This window comes from Dicentrarchus labrax, unplaced genomic scaffold, assembly GCF_905237075.1.
Source record: "Dicentrarchus labrax unplaced genomic scaffold, dlabrax2021, whole genome shotgun sequence".
Lineage (NCBI taxonomy): Eukaryota > Metazoa > Chordata > Actinopteri > Moronidae > Dicentrarchus > Dicentrarchus labrax.
This window is the reverse complement of record NW_026136720.1, coordinates 30,919,800-30,938,535: the sequence shown is the minus strand read 5'-3', so window position 1 is coordinate 30,938,535 and position 18,736 is coordinate 30,919,800. Positions and strand designations below refer to the sequence as shown.

The following is an 18,736-nucleotide window of genomic DNA, read 5'->3' as shown; positions in this document are numbered from 1 at the left end:
CGAGCAGGACTACAGCCTCAGTGAGTTTCTACATCACTAACCAACAGGGGACATATAAAGTCTGTTTCACTGCTTCTGCAGCCGCCTGTCAGACTTTGAAAACATACTGTAATACTGATTATTTTCTACCTTTTGAAAGCTAACTGTTTAATGAAAGGTGAAGTCTGTGGGACATTGGGCCTCATGCAAGAACCATCAGTATAAACTAATATGTAGTTAAATGGCACATTAGACTTTTTAATTACCATTACATTTTCTTGAATGTAGAGTTTTCCCTTCGTATTTTAATAGTCCAATCATGTACAGAATTCCTTATTTTGAAGGAATTTGGAGTTTAAATATCATATCGAAATATATTAAGACAAAATATGCAACTTTAATATAACAAAATAACACATTTTTGTCACGTTTACATGAGGGTACAAAAACTACACAACTGATCTCAGACCAGATGTGAATCAAAGACTGGATTAAATTATTGCAATATTTAACAGAAAGCCACCTGCATTTTTCCCCAGATGTAAGAGATGTATGTATCAAACAAAAGGGCAACTATAAAAATAGCACAGAATTGATGTACAGGAACCACAAGCAAGGTGATGGTTGAAAAAAGAAAACTGACTTTTAATCTACAGGATTATTAATAAGATCAGATGTAAAGTGAGCGCACCACACAGTTATCTAGAGAGCAACATAGTTAAACTAACTAAAGGAATAAAAGATAAACTAAACCCCATTCTTTGGAGTTTTGGTTTGTGTTGTGATAAAGTTGAATTTGACTGACACTGAACTTTTGAATGTTTTGTTTTACTGCATTTGCCTCAGTGCTCTACTGAGACATCAGATACATATATCCACACCATCACACCTGAAAAGTGACGGGCATGGGCGTGGATTCTGCACCGACTCTAGGGTTTTGATCTCAGATCAAAGAAATTTGACCAAGACAGGCAAACTGTGGCAAAAGCCTTGTAGTCTTCTGCAGTCAGAAAACTGCCTCAGGGTCTTTATACAGGTTGCTGCCCAGTATCACCCGCTGCAGGCCATCATATTGTCTCCTAACCGTAACATCCGTTTGACCCCCTCTCATATTACTCATGGACAGCTTTTCTGACAGCCCCAATAACACATTGTTGGCAGCGTATTAATATTTTATAACTTGTTCTGGGTCTTTATAACTCTGCTAAAGGTGTTCTGTTCTTGTTTGATGATGTCTGACAGCAGGGCTCCGCTGTGTGAATTCTTCTTTGTACTCTGGAGTAACTTTTGGGTTTTTGTGAATGAAATGTGCCCATAAGGAAAGATTAGAACAGCTTTATACTGTTGATTATGCTAACCTCCCCGACAGACACCTCCTCATGTACAGTTCGTGTTGAAATAAGCTATTCATAACAACTTTGTGCAGCTATAGGAGAGTTTGGTGCATCTGACTCGAAACACTCATACGACCAAACCTCACTGAAAAAAGTGAGAGAAGTTCAGGATAAGAACCATGTTCTCGCATGAGGCCCATTGTTTCTGAAAAGAGACGTTGCGGTTGCTGCTGTAAGCACTGCAAATGAACTTCCAGTGACCTCGGTTGTAGAGAATTCCCCAGCAGAGCACAACTGTCTACTTAAATAATACCCCAGGGGTTAAGTGGGGCAATTCTTTTTTTTAAATTAATGTTGCCAAAAAATCTAATTTATCATCTGTAACTGTTGAGTAACTCTTTGTCAACTAACTTTGCTAAAACTGCTTCCTCCTCTGTGCCCTTTGTCCCTCTCTCCTCCTCCTCCTCCTCCTCCTCCTCCTGTCTGCTTCGCTGTCGGATCGCTTTTTTCTCTGTTTGTGTTGTGGCTGCAGTTCGCTGCAGGAGTGCCAGTGCTCCGGCTTTAGGTACTGTATGCTCACACAGAAATTCAAATGTCAACACCGGAAACAAACTTTTTAGGAGAATTGAGTCAATTCGCTGATGTTGTTGCTCTGAGTCTTTAGTCATACAAACAAGCCGTCTGACAAACAAAATTCCGTTATCTCATAAACAAAACAAGATAGTCCCTGCCACAGCCAAACCTCAGAGGTGAGCAGAGTCAGGGTGAGCCACCGTTTTCACCGAGGATCAAGCTCCTTTAAAGCCGGGATTATTAGGACTCCCTCATGACTCAGAGAGCTGTCGAAGATAATGCCCAGCTCTCTCGCATCAGCATTCACTGAAACACACACACACTTAAAGCTAAAAGGCATATAAGCACACACCCATGTATCGGCCTACACAGAGACACAGCTTAAAGCAGGAGGGTAATCAGACGGCTGTGAGAGGGCGAGGAGTGCGAGCTTTAAGGATGTGTGCAGTTCAGCTAGCTTAGACATCCACAGTAAACAAACAAGGATGCAACCTGACATCCCCCCTGCTTTTGCTCTCACTGCCTCACCTGGCACACTCTCACTGACAGGCTGAAGCAGGACGTCGCTGAGAAAGAGCAAGTTGAGCAAGTGCTCAAAGTACACAGGTGTAGAATAAGAACAAACACTTATATTCATGATGTAATGAGGTAGCGATATATGACTTGAACACTGACAAGCTTCAAAGAGCCACCCACACTCTCAGTATCTGAAGAATAAAATGAGTTTCATGTAAACAAGCAGACTTAGACTCTGACTCTGTGGCCCGGTTTGGCTCCTGCCTGAGGCTAGTAGATTTGCATGTTGCTGCTTATTACACCAAACATGTGTATAACATTTATTTTGGAGATAAAGAGGGTGTGACTAATGCTCGCTTCTGCTCTCTGTCTGCTTGCTTTTCTTCTCACTTCACTAACCTCCTGTGCCCCAGGATCTCCTGGAAAACATGACCTCTATGATGTTGGTGGGTATTGCATCTCAGCCCCAGTGTGTAATTGGGTTACCATGCTGGTGAGACTGACTGAATCATATAGCCAAAGTAGTTCTTTGTAGTGTCTACAACATAGAAGAGAACTCATATAGGCTTCATGAGGAGCACTAACTGAATTCTTGGAAGCATTGTTGTATTCATTTAGAACGACTGTATAATTTCTGTGCCGGGCTGAATGAGCAGGAAATGAGAACATGTTTTGAAGTATGGTTATGACACTATGAGGCTTACAGCTACTAATCAGGTACTCCATGAGGCAACTGTTAAAGCTGCATCAGTTGGTTTTCTTTGGACATTTGCTGTTAGCAAAATAAATAAATAATAATAAATATGTAGTTCTGGCTAATGTGTTAGCAAACAGTTATTTACATATCTATCAGACAGAGCATCATTAGCATCCATTTGGAGTTGCTCTGTTAGCTACATTAATAGACCTTTTTACAGCCATTTTGACAATAGAACTCAAACTATATTTCAATTATATATTATCATTGATAACACCTGTGTTTACCCTATTATTTAATGTTAAAATGGCTGCTTTGAAAAAGGTCTAGTATACAACAAAAAGTGCAACACACTATTACAACTTAATGGAAAATGTGTTAGCAAAGACTTCTCATAATACACAAAGTATTGAAAGTAGTGATTTTTAATATAAACAATATTGGTTCAGCTTTAATTGTATAGTGCTTTTCAGGAAGCTATATATTATTTAATAGCCATGTACAACATGTAAAATAGGCTACCAATGTAAGAAACAGAACAGAAGGGTGCTTTGAGCAAACATACAGTGGACATGGATTGTATGTTTGAGCCAAGCCAAGGAATATTCACTCTCACAATTAGTAGTATCAATGATTGTATTCTTGGGTTTTTGTCTGGCAGGGCATCCAGAGAAGCTAGAGGAGTGTGTTCTATCAGACCAGTCCCCTCTGTCCTCTGGAGTGGACTCTGGACAGCAGTCCCCTGTCTCACCAGAGAACAGGAAAAGTCAAAGAGGCATTAAGAAACTCTGGGGGAAGTAAGTTTTGAAGATATATATGTGTGCACATACTGTATGTACAGTACTTATACATTAACACTCACAGCCACATTCTCTCAGGCTCTCTACCTCTTTCCAGTTTTCCTTCACACACTCATCTGTATTTTGGTTGTCCCCAGGATCCGTCGCAGCCAGTCAGGTAGTCCTGCCCAGGTTCACGACCCCGAGCTGGCGGAGTTCAAGAGGGGTGGCTTCAGAGCTACAGCTGGACCAAGACTGGCCCGTTCAGGGAACACACGGTATAAAAATGATACTCTCACACACTATATATTCTCATACAGGGAAAGAGACTGATGAAACTAGTTGTCTGTTAAGCTCTTATTTGACCTATGGTAATAGGATGTTTGTATTACAAAGATTGCACTACCATCTTACTTGGACACTGCCTTTATAATCCAAAAGCCAAGTTTACGTAATTCTATTCATGGCTTATTATCTATTATTATAAGTTTCATGTCTCAGCAAAGTCATTTTTATATTTTCCTAACATGAATTGTAAACTGTACCTGGCTGGATTGATGAATCTACAGCATGTGGTCCCTTATTCTTCAATGTTCATCCTTTTTCTCCTCACCACGTCAGAGACTTGAAGATGCCTCTTTCTAAGTGGAGCGCAGAGCAGGTGTGTGACTGGCTTGAGGAGATTGGACTCGGTCAGTACGGCATCCTCGCTCGCCACTGGGTCACCGGCGGTCAGACTCTACTGTCGGCCACCCCGCAAGACCTAGAGAGGGTAAACACACACACCCACACACACACCACCTACTATATATGGAGACATTTGTCCGGCTCAGTTGGTTTACCTGACAAAATAATCTTCCATTCAGCCTGTCAAATATTTTTCAGTTCTACCTGTCTGATCATTGCTGCTGTCTGTCTGTCTGTTTGGCATTTAGCAACGCCTGTCTCTGCTTCTCAAAATGCGCGTTAGTTTCGCCTTCAACACTGTCACATTGTCCACCTCAAACGCCCCCGAAACTCTCTGTCTCTCTCAACAGGATCATTTTAATTAGATAATTCACTCCAATGGGGGCACATTCTTTCTTCCTCAGGTGAAACCGTAATGTCGTCTTTAAGATTTAACTATCAGTGACAAGATGAAATAAGTTTTTCTTCCACTTTGTCTCCAGGAGCTGGCGATGAAGAATCCGCTCCACAGGAAGAAGCTGCAGTTAGCCATCAAGACGCTCAGCAGCAAGCAGCCTGAGAAGTCCGCAGAGCTCGATTACGTCTGGGTCACCCGTACGTACTGAAACAAAACACTCAGTGACAGAACTACACTCTGAGGTTCCCTCACAGAAAAACTGATATTTTATATTCCAAAGGTTGGCTTGATGACATCGGCCTTCCGCAGTACAAGGACCAGTTTAATGACGGAAGAGTGGATGGGCAGATGCTGCAGTACCTCACTGTGGTGAGTTTGATGATGATGATAATGGTGATGGTCAAATAATAACCATTAAATCACAGTTCATGGAAGATGAGATTTATTAAAAACACATGAATTTAAAGCACTTGTTTCACCCCCTCAGGGATAAAACTGGTGTAGCACAAACCTGCATGCAGAGATTTGATGCTCACTTTATCTTTCCGTTGTTATAGTTGCACTCATCTCTTTGTCTTCTCTCCATCTCAGAATGACTTGTTATTCCTTAAAGTGACCAGCCAGCTGCATCACCTCAGCGTCAAGTGCGCCATTCATGTTCTCCATGTCAACAAGTTCCACCCCAACTGCCTCAAACGCAGGCCAGGCAATGAGGTCAGTGTGTGTGTGTGTGTGTGTGTGTGTGTGTGTGTGTGTGTGTGTGTGTGTGTCCATGTGAACATCCCAGCACAATTCTTGTAAAAACCGAAACTTTTGTTCTCGGATTTAGACTATACATTTGCATCCTGTGCTGCATTGTAACTTTTATTCTCATTTTATCGGGTTTATTTTCTTTTCTGTTATTTCACTTTTTTAAACTCCTATTTATGTGCATTTGCCATACAGCACTCTGAATTACTATACAAACTTGTCTTGCTTTGCCTGAACTCTGACTCGTGTAAAGTTCACATTATTGCTAACCATTTTTGAAGGCAGGTTATACCGTTTTAGATTTTTCAATATTTCCTAGTGTTTCATACAGCCATTTGTTTCCATTCATTTCCATACAAACTGAAAATCTGCTTGTGATGTCTAAAACAGACTTCATTCATTTGTGTATCTTCATGTGTGTGTTTCAGAACCAGTGCACTCCCTCTGAGGTGGTCCAGTGGTCCAACCACAGAGTCATGGAGTGGCTGAGATCTGTGGATCTGGCAGAGTACGCACCAAACCTGAGGGGCAGCGGCGTGCACGGAGGGCTAGTAGTGAGTACATGTAACCACACTTGGGACAAAGAAACAAAAACACTACAGAAACATCATCTTGAATTTGTCTCTCCTCTCATAGATGCTGGAGCCTCGGTTTAACTCGGACACGCTGGCCATGCTGCTGAACATCCCTCCTCAGAAAACACTCCTGAGACGCCACCTAACCACCAACTTCAACAGCCTGGTGGGAGCACAAGCTCAGCATGAGAAGAGGGAGTACACTGAGGCGGCGGGGTACACCCCACTCAGCATCACAGCTAAAGTCAAGGTAAGATAATACAAGAGAAAATTCTCAGAGGCAACAATGCTGCATTAAGAGAACTCACACACAGTTAACCCGTCTTCTCTTCCTCTGTGAGAGAAAGCACCTTAATCTGAGGTGAAACCTTGGTGTGTCAGCTCAGTTTAAGCTCTAAACCCTTCAGTGTGTTTAAGCTGGTGAGAGCAGAGTAAACCCGGGACTGCTCTGCTCCTCCTCACAGCTTTAAGAGCCAGCCATCAGCCGCAGCCTCAGCTCTAAGTCCCTCTGTGCTCTGCTGAAGAAAAATGGAGGAATAATCCACCCTAAAACACAATGCACACTTGCTGTTGACCCATTTATGACCTTGGATACTTGGATCTTAAATTTCTTAAGCTTTTCTCTGAGCACTAAATATTTATGTGGATGGTATGTGGACAAATATATAACCTGGTAGACTGTGAATCTAAAGAAAACCCCACAAAAATAGATTTATTTATGTGTGTGTGTGGCCACTCAGCTACTGAGTGATAATATCACAGTGGCTATGGTCAGCAAGAGCAAGCTTAGAGGACACATTTTTATAAGCTGCTGTCTGTTGCTGCCTGGTATCATTTCTTACTCACATGCACTGAATGCAACACTAAAATGTGGATATAAAAACCCTGTATACAGTGACTGAGGTTGAGATGACACAGAACAGAAGACCTTTCACCTGCCAGTAACGTGCACCTTGTATCTAAAGATTATTAATCAGCTTCATTTCATGGCAAGAAACACAAGCAGACCAATCAAAATTCAAAGTCAGAGAATTTTGAAGGAAAAACAGATTATTACCCAAAACCTCCTTTATTAACATCCATCACAGTGTGTAGACCTACTTCCTGATTCACCTTTAACTAGCTGTTTTTGGTGTTCAGGTGCATCCTCTTTGGGTTTCTCCTCCAGTTAAAGTGGTTCAGATAATCTGGCTAAAATAATGTCTGATTGTGGGACTTTTTGATTCTGGTCCTGTTCCCTCATTTAATCAATACGTTTGATTTGTACAGTGTTATCGTAGGTGATAGAAACGATAGCCAAAACTATAAAAAAATAAGATCCAAGTTGTAATAAACAAAAATGATCCTGATACGCTTTCAGGTGATCTGTGGTTCTGTCACTTTTATTGATCAGTTAGTCATATCTCTCTGTCGTGTCTTCTCTTTGCAGCCGAAGAAGTTGGGCTTCTCTAACTTGACTCACCTCAGGAGGAGACGGCCGGATGAATCCACAGATTACGTCTGTCCAATCGAGTCGTCCTCGCCTCAGTCGGGACAGTCTGCGGTGAACGGGGTGCAGGTCCGGCCCTACGCCGGCTTCAGAGGCCTGAGTCCCATCCTGGACCGAGAGTCGGACCGCTCCAGGGACCAGGTGGGGCTCGACGGCAGCGGAGCTGACCCATCTCCATGACAGCTGTGACAACAACATGGCGATACTGTGTTGTCACGCTTTTCATCAGCCAATCAGCTGTCACTGCTACTACTCTGCTTCCTTTGCTTGCAGCCCTTAATACCTCAGCCGACCCTCTCCCTGCTCCTCTCACCCCCCCGCCCATCAGCCCGACCCTGTGCCTTACGAGTGAAGAGATTCAGAGACGCCCAGATAAACCTGCCTGACTGTTTCACAGCAGCAGCTGCTGGTTTTGAAGGGTGTACTGACACAATGAATCTACACACTTTAAGTATTTTGATTTCACTTCCAGTCAGATGCCTAACTAACCCAACCTCAGCCTCAAACCTGTGCCATGATCTAACTCATCATGAGAGAACACAGACAGCATCTCTCTGGACTCCACTTCCTGTAACCCATATATGGACTGCTCCTGTTGTACAGTATTAAACTGTTGTTCTAACAACTGTGCACCACCATTAGATGATTTTATATGTGTGAGTCAGTCATCGCATCATTTATAACTTTGATTTGCCAGTTGAATACAGTTTTGTCACATGGTTGGGATGAACTTGTGCAATATTTGCATAATATTATGGAGGGATTCTATTTAATATTTATGTCATTGCAGAGGAAATTATAAAACAGCATGTTTAGTTTGAACCTGAGGTGGTGATTTTGTACTGTTATTTTCATATTTCCTGTAATAGTATTTTTATAGTAAGAAAATACTGCTCCGCAAAGGAAGCTTACATGTGGTCATGTAAATGTAAAGATTGATCAAATCATTTAATAAATAAAATGATACGTGTGTAAAGTTGATTCATTTTTTTGTACACAAATGGCAGAAAGGTCAGAGTAGAAGTATAAAGCAGTGGATTTAAGTTTTTAATTATTGTATTCATTTATTTTGGATGTACAACATATTAGGGACATGTTCTCTTCACGAAGCAAGCACTTTTTCTGTTACATAATCGATCCAATCCCAAAGACAAAGAAAAACAGATGTGGTACCGAATAACTTTTAAGCTTTGAGAGAACGCACAGGAACAGAATGACTCGCCTGAGTAACTTGCATCAACCACTAACCTGCTTTCATCATCATCCTCACCATCATGGTGGCTGTCATGGCTGTTTATGACACCAGCTTCCCCCTCGGCGGACCAATCTGTGCCAAGATGGCTGCTGACCATTACCATGGCAACCCTGTTAAAAATGACATGGGAAGTGCATGTTTGAGTATGGCTCAGTGGCAATGTATAGCTCAGCATACTTACAGAAATGTATGAATTGCTATATACTAAAGCCTCGGAATCATTGATTCACTGAAAATCTGTCTGTAATCGTGACTTATAATGGGTTCATGAGACCCTGTGTGTGTGTGTGTGTGTGTGTGTGTGTGTGTGTGTGTGTGTGTGTGTGTGTGGCAGATGGCGATCGCAGAGGGTACCATGTTGCAAATAGAGGCTCTGTCAGAAAGCATCAACAACCTCACAGTAAGCACCAACACACACAAGCTGCTGGTAATGACTTGTGCAGCTGATTCACTCACCAAGTAACTGCTCCTCGTCGGTTAGCAGAAGTTTGAGTCACTCAGACGGAAAGCTCTGGAGTTTATCTCAGGGAGAAACAACAATAAAACACCACAGATCTGTGTGATAATGATAACACGATGACTTCCAGAGTGAAACCTGCTCGCTGGTACTTCATTACTCGCTGTTATCAGCCAGATGCCAGTCTTGGTTCTTTTGCTGCCGTTCTGTTTGCTGAAGTCATCTCAGTAATTGAACCCCAAGGCTTTGGATAGCAAACATGTGAAACCACTTCTTATTAGCCTCCTAAAACAACATCACCTGTGAACCAGTTCACATTAGCCTTATTTTAAAGAGTGTCATTTCAAAGTACAGTCTACAGTACAGTACAGTATACAGTCTAAGAATCTGTAAGACCACACCATTATTTAAATTTTAGTTATTTTTTAATAAACCTTTTAAAAGCAAATGTATAACATCGTAAATTAACCCTTTCATTTATTATTTCAGAAACAATTAAAATGTTTACGTTTCCCATGGTACTAAAAAGGCCACGGCCTAAATTAATCTGACCGATAATGAAAAAATAGACCTTTTTCACAGCAGACGTTCTGCGATGTCACAGCATGAAAAGCACAGGTGCAATCAGTTACATCAATGACAACATTGCATTCTGTGTAGGTCAGCTAGATCCAGGATCCTGTATTGTGGTCGAGGCAGGTTCTGTCCGAGGGTTCTCTGCCTCTTAAAAGGAAGGTTTTTCTTGCCACCATCGCCCCAACTGTTGGATCTCTGTAAATAATGTTATAAGGAGTACGGTCTAGACCTGGAAGCAAGTCCTCTGTTTTCATTGATCAAAGAGTTTAGAGACTGGCTGGTGAGTCTAATGTGGAGCGAATTGTGACTACTAAATATACTGATGAGTATGTTTTGTATGGAAATATCTGAATCTACAAAGTAATTACAAACAATAAAGTAGCAAAAAAACACCTTTAATTTTATCAGGTCAACCTGTGGCTTTCAAGTCAAAACATCTGCTGTGAAAAAGGTTCTTGTTGCTTAACTCTGCAGTGAAGATGGTGATGCTGACTTGGGATAAGTTCTCCTTATATATCTCACAAGGTGCTATATGTTACGTGTAGCATTTTAGATATAACTGGTATCATTTACAATAACAAATGAGGCCTTTGATGACACAGTTGAAAGCCTTTCCTAGTGGTACTGTACATCAGGACCACATTTCCCATAAATCTTTGTCATAAACCTAATGTTGGCTCTTAAGTCAAAGTTTACTGTTGTGCTGTTTCTTCTGCTTTGTACCATAAAGAAATATGACACAAAATAATAGTCTCTGATGGTCTTATTTGTTTACAATATCCTCATATAGACTGAAGCTAACTGTGTTAACTGATCCCAGCTCAGTACCAAACACCCACTCCCAAGCTTTCTAACCCATTACCACTCCCATGATGCTTTGCTTCCAGTACCTGCTCAGCCGAGACGAGCTACGGAAGGAGATGAGGCGGTCTCAGACAGCGCTTGTATGAAGGACAATGACCAGACGCCGTTGGCTCACTAATGCTGTCAATCAACCACAGAGACCTGTAGCAACCAATCTGGCACCTGCACTGAACCTCAAGCCCCGGCCTAACACTGCAGCGTGGAGTTGTTACATCTACTTCTACTAGCTGCTGATACCTCATGTAACACCCACAGTCACACTGCAGATACAGCGCACCTACGGACACCAGTGGACACTGTAGAAAACAATCAAAGGTTGCTTACAAAAATCTTTTTTTAACTTCTACAATAATGAACTAAACTGTTACTCATTATCCATTTGGGGCATTTCTTTTCTACTGCTTTACTTGTTTCCCTATGCAATGTACGCTCTAATAATCATACTGACCACTGTGTACTGTATATACTGTATATACTGTGCTGGTATATGAAAGGGGAGAACAGGATTACAATAGCCATCCTTTGTTTTATGGCAATCATACTATATCCTTACAATATCCTAATAGTATCCTTTCTTCTAAAAAAGAGCCAGATAGAATTGGCCCGGAGTACTGACACTGGTGGTGGTGAAATGACCACAGGGGTGTGATGAGAGTTCATCAGGTGTCCAGGGACAGTTTACAGATCATTTTGAAAGACAGAATCAGTGATACTGTAGCTAAAACATTGCATCCAAGAAGTAACCGTTGCATAATGAAAAGAAAGTGAAGAGAAGAGAAGAAAGTTAGTCAGGTATGGTAATGTATGAAATGTGTGAATGAAAGGAGCTTTATCAACATGAGAAAGTGGAAATCTATTAACTTCCATTAGAGGCCAACCAATACATCAGTATGGCCGATATTATCTGCCAATAATAGCTTATCACGGATATATCTTATTGGCGTACAGGTCAGTCGACAAGTAAATGGCTGCATTCACATAGAGTTTTTATCTAATGCACTTTACAATTCGCTTCCTGTTCCACACTCACTGATGGCAGCAAACTATCACGCATGGTGCTCACCAAATCATCGGCACAATTTGTGGTTCACTGTGTAGCCCAAGGACAGTTCAACACGTACACAGGAGGAGCTGGGGAACAAGCGGCCAACTCTGTGATCAGTGGACGACCGGCTCTGCCTCCTGAGCTACAGCCACCCCTCATAGAAAGCAAGCACATTCCAGAATTGCCAGATATATTTGAGCTAATTTAGAAACAGAGTCACCATTACATAGTTTGTCCTCCAAAGAGCACCGACAAGTTTACCTTAAAACGTGAGAAGTCCTGCTTTGTGCGTACTTTGGTTACAATTCTAAATAAATAAACTTGAACTGATCTATATTGTTATATAAAAAGTGGATTCAATGAATGTGTGTAATGTGGAATTGGTTCCCTTAGTAACGAATGCACAAAGAATTATCACTTGACTTCCCCTTTTTCTCCGCTTTTTAGCATCTTTTATCTCATTGTTTTGGTTTTACTGCCTGCAACTTAACCATTTAGGGTCACTCTCACTAACCTGGCTGTGCCAGATGGTTTGATACACAGAACCATTTGGAAAGAGGTCATTGGAAACTGTTTGGAAAAGAAAAAACATTTGATTGGATGAACTATTACCATCTACCACGGGCGAACTTTAACCAATCAACAAACCACATAACGTTGTCAAACTCTTACCAAAGCCAGGCGGGAAACGAGTGAAAATATTTTTTCCATTGAGAAAAGCCTTCAGTGCCATTTCTGTGCTCTTCTTTCAAAGAACAAATAACCTCCAGTTCTGATATATAAGTGATGCAAGCAGCATCTATGCTATGCTAATCTATGCGCCCACCCCGTAGCTGCAAGTACTTCCCCAAAGGATGTTAGTTTGGCCATAACTGCATAGAAGCCTGGCAAGATTGTCCACCCCAAGCAGGCCAAAAAATGTCTTTACGTAATTCAAAGATACATTTCCATGTATTTCCATTATGTGTCTATGTTGAATATATTTTATATATGTGTATTTTGCAAACTCTAATTTCCCTGTATGGTCAACAGTTTTAACAAGAGAAGAATATTTTGTCTGGTGTAAGCACAAATTATGTTTAATTTGACCCTGTTCTCCCCAATTGAGTATATGATCTAGTACAGCACTATTTTTTGTTAGAATAACTGCACTGTCCATTTAGGAAAGACGTATAAATCTAAATCTGCTTTTACAAAGTATATGTTTGACTGCACAAATGACAAGTGTGGCCATGTAGGGCAGTAGATGTTGTTATGTTTGGTTAATGAAATAAAAAAAAGAACGTTTCAATGTCCCAGACTTGACAAACATTGTCCCAAGTTGTTTCAGTAACTCAAATGGCTTCATTGACTCACTTTGGAAGCTCCGCTAGTTGTTCCCTGCACTTAAAAATAATAATATAACAATAAATAATAAAAAATAGGACTCACCCTAGGTGTTTGGCCACAATCAGTTTCCATTATTCTTTTAGTCAGTGTTGAGTTACTGTTTCTTGGTTATTTCTAACAGTTTGATCAATAAATTCATCACTGCAAACGGCAGTGCAAATGCAAACCTGTTTCTGGTTGGTATACGGCGATTAAAATGTACATACGCACACTTTGAACATTACTAATACCAATTAGCCAAATAATTGTAAACTCACAACAGGGTCATCGTATATTTTAACTTAAAAACATAGGAAGTGAGTCAAATTAACTATTTAAATATTTACAAGCTCAAACTATTTACATGTAACATAGGAACACACTAATCCAGAGAGAAAGAGTGCACGTCAAATGCGCCCAACACGCCACACCTACTGACTGCCTGAGGACTGCACAGGAATGAATTACAATATATTTCTCTCCCTTTCCCTGGTGGTATGAATAAAGTTGCTAAATTTGTGACTAGTTGCTTTCTAGAAATGAAGTTACTAATAGGTAGAGCCTGACAATAATGGCATTTTGTAACCAATACTGATTTTAGAGGGTGAATGTTTGAGCTGTAATGAAAATAGACCTTTTCTATGTGGAGTGTGCTGAGTAACTGATATGATTATGCAAAAGTACTCAGAAGGCTGCTTTCTTAAACAAATAACTTTAATCAAGAATAAACAAGATAAGTATTCTTTAACATATTAACTTATTGAACATATACACTGTCAACCACTTCTAGGTGAAGTTGCTGAGAGCTGCTTCTTCTCTCGTAATCTGTGCTGCTTGCCACAGTGTTGTAAATCACAGCGCACCCTGCTGGATAAACTTTGCAGGGACACCAATATTTTACCACAAGAATTTTTTTCTGAATTATATACCGGAAAAATATCGGAACATCCTAAATCTCGAGCGCTGCTGGGTGCTCTGATTGGTAACAGCTAATGTTAAGGGATTAGGAGGTTAACCAGTAGTATCAGTATAATGTAATGTAAGCACATACAGTATATCTGCTTACCTGCATTAACACACTAGTAAGCCCCCCACTCCATAAATCAGAAGTACAACTCCCCTCTCGTCCTTTAATGGGACATTACAATAGAGAGCCAAACTAAAAGCTACTGACCCGACCTACATGGCCTCATTTGCTCCTCCTGAAAAGACACAGTTGAGCGTTTTGTTTACCCATCAAACCCTTCAGGCTTACCCCAGTACTCAAGCGGCTAAGATGAGTCTCTTGTTGACTTACCTAAAATTTCACAAGGTACAAACACCACACCCATGCACACTGTCGGCAGGAACTCCCCCTACACACCTGAGACTTCCTAGCGAAAATCCTCTTTATTCTACTGAAAGTTCTGTACACGTCAGGAGACTGAAGACTGAGCGTTACATACAGCACCATACACACATACATACACACGCTGTGTATCTCAGCAGGGCAGGGGACAGGAGCAGAGGGCAGGTAGTGGACTTGGAACTACAGAAACCTCCAGACCTATCCTGGTGAGTATCTGGAATCATTCGTAAAGCTTCCATGTTATTCCTGTTGTATTGGTGCATTGCATAGGTGGACAGGAGTTTGCTAGATTTTTAATGTTTAACATGGAGAAATAATCATTCATCCACTGTTAAATAAAAGAGCAGACAGTAGCAAGGGTTCCATATGGTGGGACAACATTAATACAGATGGTGGGTTTTTTTGTACCTCAAGAACACAATTATCAAAATACTCGACTCAGCTTTTACTAACCATATGTCCATTTCCGATTACAGTCTATCTAATGGTACAACATCTATCTTTCCAGTGTATCAGGGAGACCACCCTCTGATCTCCCGCCATCATCAGTCCACCATGGGCCAGACCATCAGCAAACCCCCTTCTAACATCTTCCAGAACTCCAACTTTCTCTCCTCTTTTAAGCGTGCCAACTCCAGCCATCGTTCCTACCAGCAGAACACCCCCCCTCGACCGAGCATCTTCTCCACACTGAGGAGGCCCAACGTCCCCAAACCTAACGACTTCATAGCTCTATTCAATGATTGCATTGCTGTCGCCTCATCCAGAACTCAAGAATACCTCCTCTTTAAAGACCCGGAGGACAAGTTCCACCCGAGCACTGAGGTGCTCACTCAGGTAGGTAACTTTATTCTTGGAAAAAAAAAACTGAAGACAGCACTTCACAAAAAATGGTCTTTAAAATATCTTGTCCTCCAACAGGTCTTTTTAATGACCTACATCTCTCAGAGCGTCAACCTCAACATGACAGACAGCTTCAACTGCACAGCCATGACGCCCGAGCAGCGCATCCTCCTGGGAGCTGACTGGGTTTGGGCCGTGCTGGAGAAGCCCACCAAGAACCCTCAGATCCAGATTGCCGTGCAGGTCCTACACCTGCCCGACATGCAGGACGCCGAGGAGAACTTCCCCTCAGAGGCCTGCAGCGACTCCATCCTGATTGCCCAGGAGTCCAGCAACAAAAATATGTACGAGAGGATGGTGGATTTCTGCACCTCCATCGGCAAGGACTGTTACGCCCTCTTCTTGTTCTTTGGTAAGAAAAACGACAAAGGGAATATCTATGGCGTTCTCAGTAACAACTTTGAGGCAGCCATCGGGAAGTGCAACAAGATTGACAGAGCTTTAATCGAGAACTTCTTCAAAGGCTCGAGGTATCTCCATACACCTTCGGGAATGATGCAGGCGATTGTCACCAGGAGAGTGGGAGAGCCTCTCACTCTCATGATTAAATTCAGCTGAACCAAAGGGACTTGTAATATTTAATGGCCAATGACATGATACAGCCACACAGTAATAACCTTTATGTGATAGAAATGTGGGGGTTATTATTGTTATCTCTTGAGAAATTACCTTCAGACCTACTAAGTTGAAAATAGAAGGCTTTTGAGAAAAGATTCTGGTTATTTTCAAACTATCCCAGTTGTTTGATGGTACATCTAAGTATGTCAGTTTTCTGCTGTTTACTTTGACTCCTGTTTTCTGACAGCTTAATCAACACGTCATTTATAAACAAGGCCAAACATACTGCACTTACATGCGTCTTTAAAGAGTTGCAAGGTTCCATCATACAATTTGTCCAACAGAGGTGTAACTATTAATGTTAATAATGGTTGAATCCCATTTCTATGCTTTACTTCAAGGGTCTAGCTATTGTAAGACTCACTACTACAACTATTATTAGTTACACTGCTTTTTCTGCTCTGACATGTGAAAAAGGTTATTAGATGTGATTAACCGCAAAACCTCGTACCTGTCTTCAGTCTACAGTGTTTCTTCAAAGAGAAAAGGAACCATACAAACCTTTGTACTGTAAACTAACATGTGTAAATGGTAAAAGGTTAAATGTATGAGTGCAGAACTAGAATTTTATTTATTAGTTAGATATAATCCATCCTGACACTAAACAAAGCTCAAATGAATAGTTCACTTGAAAATGAAAGGTCACTCAGTGTAGATCCGTCCCTCCAGGATTTTGCTGGCTTTTTTTTTTATTGTTGCAGTTTAAAATGCCTGATTTAACGTCAGCTTTTCTAAAAGATTGTGATGCAAGTTGCGATGTTGTTAGGCATTTTTTTGCAATGCTCTCTTTTATTGCAAAGAAATGCCTAATAACATCGCAGTGAAAATGAAAACTGCAAAAAGAGTTTTTTTTTGTTTAAATTATTAAAAGTCAAAGGCAACTTGTTCCAATAAAAAATAAAATCATAACTGTACCATCACAACTTCCTGGAGTAACTGGAAGTTCTATGTGTTGACACAAGATAGAAAAAGAGTGAAGTAGGGCAACTACCTCCAATAAACCAAAGTAAACTGGAACATGTTCTTTAAAGAAAATCACATGACATACTTGCAACAGGATCCATGTTTTTGTGACCAAATAGCTGCTGTGTTTATGTAAATTTGAGTTGAGTTTAAGCTTTCTTTACAATGTTGTTTTGTATATTACCAACTATTTTACTGGATTTAGGCAGAATATTGGTACTTTTACCTGAAACTACTCTTCTTGAGGGGAATTCTCATTTCCTTTAAATTTGTATCACAAATTGCAATGGGTTAAATGGAAGGATGAGTGTACAGTTTCTGTAAATAGTGAGTGTGCAACATGTTTAGATTTGGCATGCTAATTATTCTCAAATTATATTAATAATATAGACAGGAAACATTTACTGTGATATTGTTTGATGTCACTATATCAGCATACAGTAGGGTAAAAAAAGGGAAATATTTGTTTTCATTTTATCAAATATTATTGTAAAATGACTTTAGATCTTTAACAAATTATTGTAAATTGTCACATATTTCATTTAAATACTAACATATCTTCTCAACATATCTAACTCAATTGCTTTAACCCTCATTATTGTTGCTTTATGCATTGTTTTGCTTTTTATAAAAGGATTTGCAAGGAGATAATGTTTTTCCACTTGTGTCCAACAATATCAAAATGCTGATGTCCTGATCAGATCTCACTACAGCTAGACCAAAAGCTTCTAAGAGGGCTGTAAAACACACATTGGAGAGAAAGCAGGTTAACCTGGAAAGACCAGTGTGTTAAGGTAACATTACGAGACAGAGCAGGAGCTGCATACAACATTGGTAAATGGTAAATGGACCTGAACTTGTATAGCGGCTTTCTAGTCTTCCGACCACTCAAAGCGCTTTTACACTACGTGCCACATTCACCCTTTCACACAAAGCAAAGCCCATCAAACAGAAACTAACGCGTTCATATACATTCAGACACCGATGCACAGCATAGGGAGCAATTTGGGGTTCGATATCTTGCTCAAGGACACTTCGACACGTGGCGGGAAGAGCCAGGGATCAAACTGACACTTTCTGATTAGTGGACAACCCGCTATGCCTCTGAGCCACAGCCGCCCACATTCCAAATAAACAAAGGGCAGTTTGTCAAAATACAAATTCAGCAGCAAACTACAGAAATCATGTCAGAGTGGAGAGGATGGTCCAGGCAGCGCATCCCAACCTGTTTTTACCATCAGTAAATACATCATGGTCTCATCATTTTAGCCCTGCTAGCAGCTCAGGGGATTGCAATCCCATCATCCTCAGCTATACTTTATGTTTTGTGCTAATTACCAAATGTTAGCATGCTAACAATAAACTGAGATGGTAAAAATGATATGCTAACTTGACCCGCAAAACACAAGCATGTTAACATTGTATGTCATCAATGCGAGCATGTTAGCATGCTAACATTAACATTGATCTCATTGCACAGCTTCACAGAGCCACTAACAGGACTGTAGACTTAGTCTACTGCTTTAGAAATACAATTTTACTATAAAGTAAAAGCTTTGGTAA

The 18,736-nt window shown here is 40.8% G+C and overlaps 2 protein-coding genes across 12 annotated transcripts in view; both read left to right on the top strand.

Moving 5' to 3' along the window:
• ppfibp2b (PPFIA binding protein 2b) overlaps positions 1-13,273 on the top strand; it is an 82,700-nt gene extending 69,427 nt beyond the window's left edge. For 10 of the 11 annotated variants that reach the window (XM_051383376.1, XM_051383375.1, XM_051383382.1 and 7 more), the window contains 14 exons: positions 1-20; positions 1,846-1,878; positions 2,816-2,848; positions 3,761-3,896; positions 4,037-4,156; positions 4,500-4,650; positions 5,048-5,159; positions 5,243-5,331; positions 5,554-5,676; positions 6,141-6,266; positions 6,349-6,537; positions 7,717-7,917; positions 9,366-9,431; positions 10,952-13,273. The exon at positions 1-20 is cut by the window's left edge and continues 128 nt beyond it. In XM_051383376.1, coding sequence (XP_051239336.1) covers positions 1-20; positions 1,846-1,878; positions 2,816-2,848; positions 3,761-3,896; positions 4,037-4,156; positions 4,500-4,650; positions 5,048-5,159; positions 5,243-5,331; positions 5,554-5,676; positions 6,141-6,266; positions 6,349-6,537; positions 7,717-7,917; positions 9,366-9,431; positions 10,952-11,014 — 1,462 coding nt within the window. In that variant the 3' untranslated portion in view covers positions 11,015-13,273. The remainder of the gene's footprint in view (positions 21-1,845; positions 1,879-2,815; positions 2,849-3,760; positions 3,897-4,036; positions 4,157-4,499; positions 4,651-5,047; positions 5,160-5,242; positions 5,332-5,553; positions 5,677-6,140; positions 6,267-6,348; positions 6,538-7,716; positions 7,918-9,365; positions 9,432-10,951) is intronic. The other variant, XM_051383379.1, reaches the window with a different exon arrangement.
• Positions 13,274-15,382: 2,109 nt separating this feature from the next.
• Positions 15,383-16,764, top strand: rep15 (RAB15 effector protein; the record flags this gene model as incomplete). Its single annotated transcript, XM_051380988.1, has 2 exons — positions 15,383-15,526; positions 15,611-16,764. Coding segments are annotated over 2 exons (684 nt in total), but the record flags the coding sequence as incomplete, so codon positions are not given.
• Between the last annotated feature and the right edge of the window lie 1,972 nt (positions 16,765-18,736).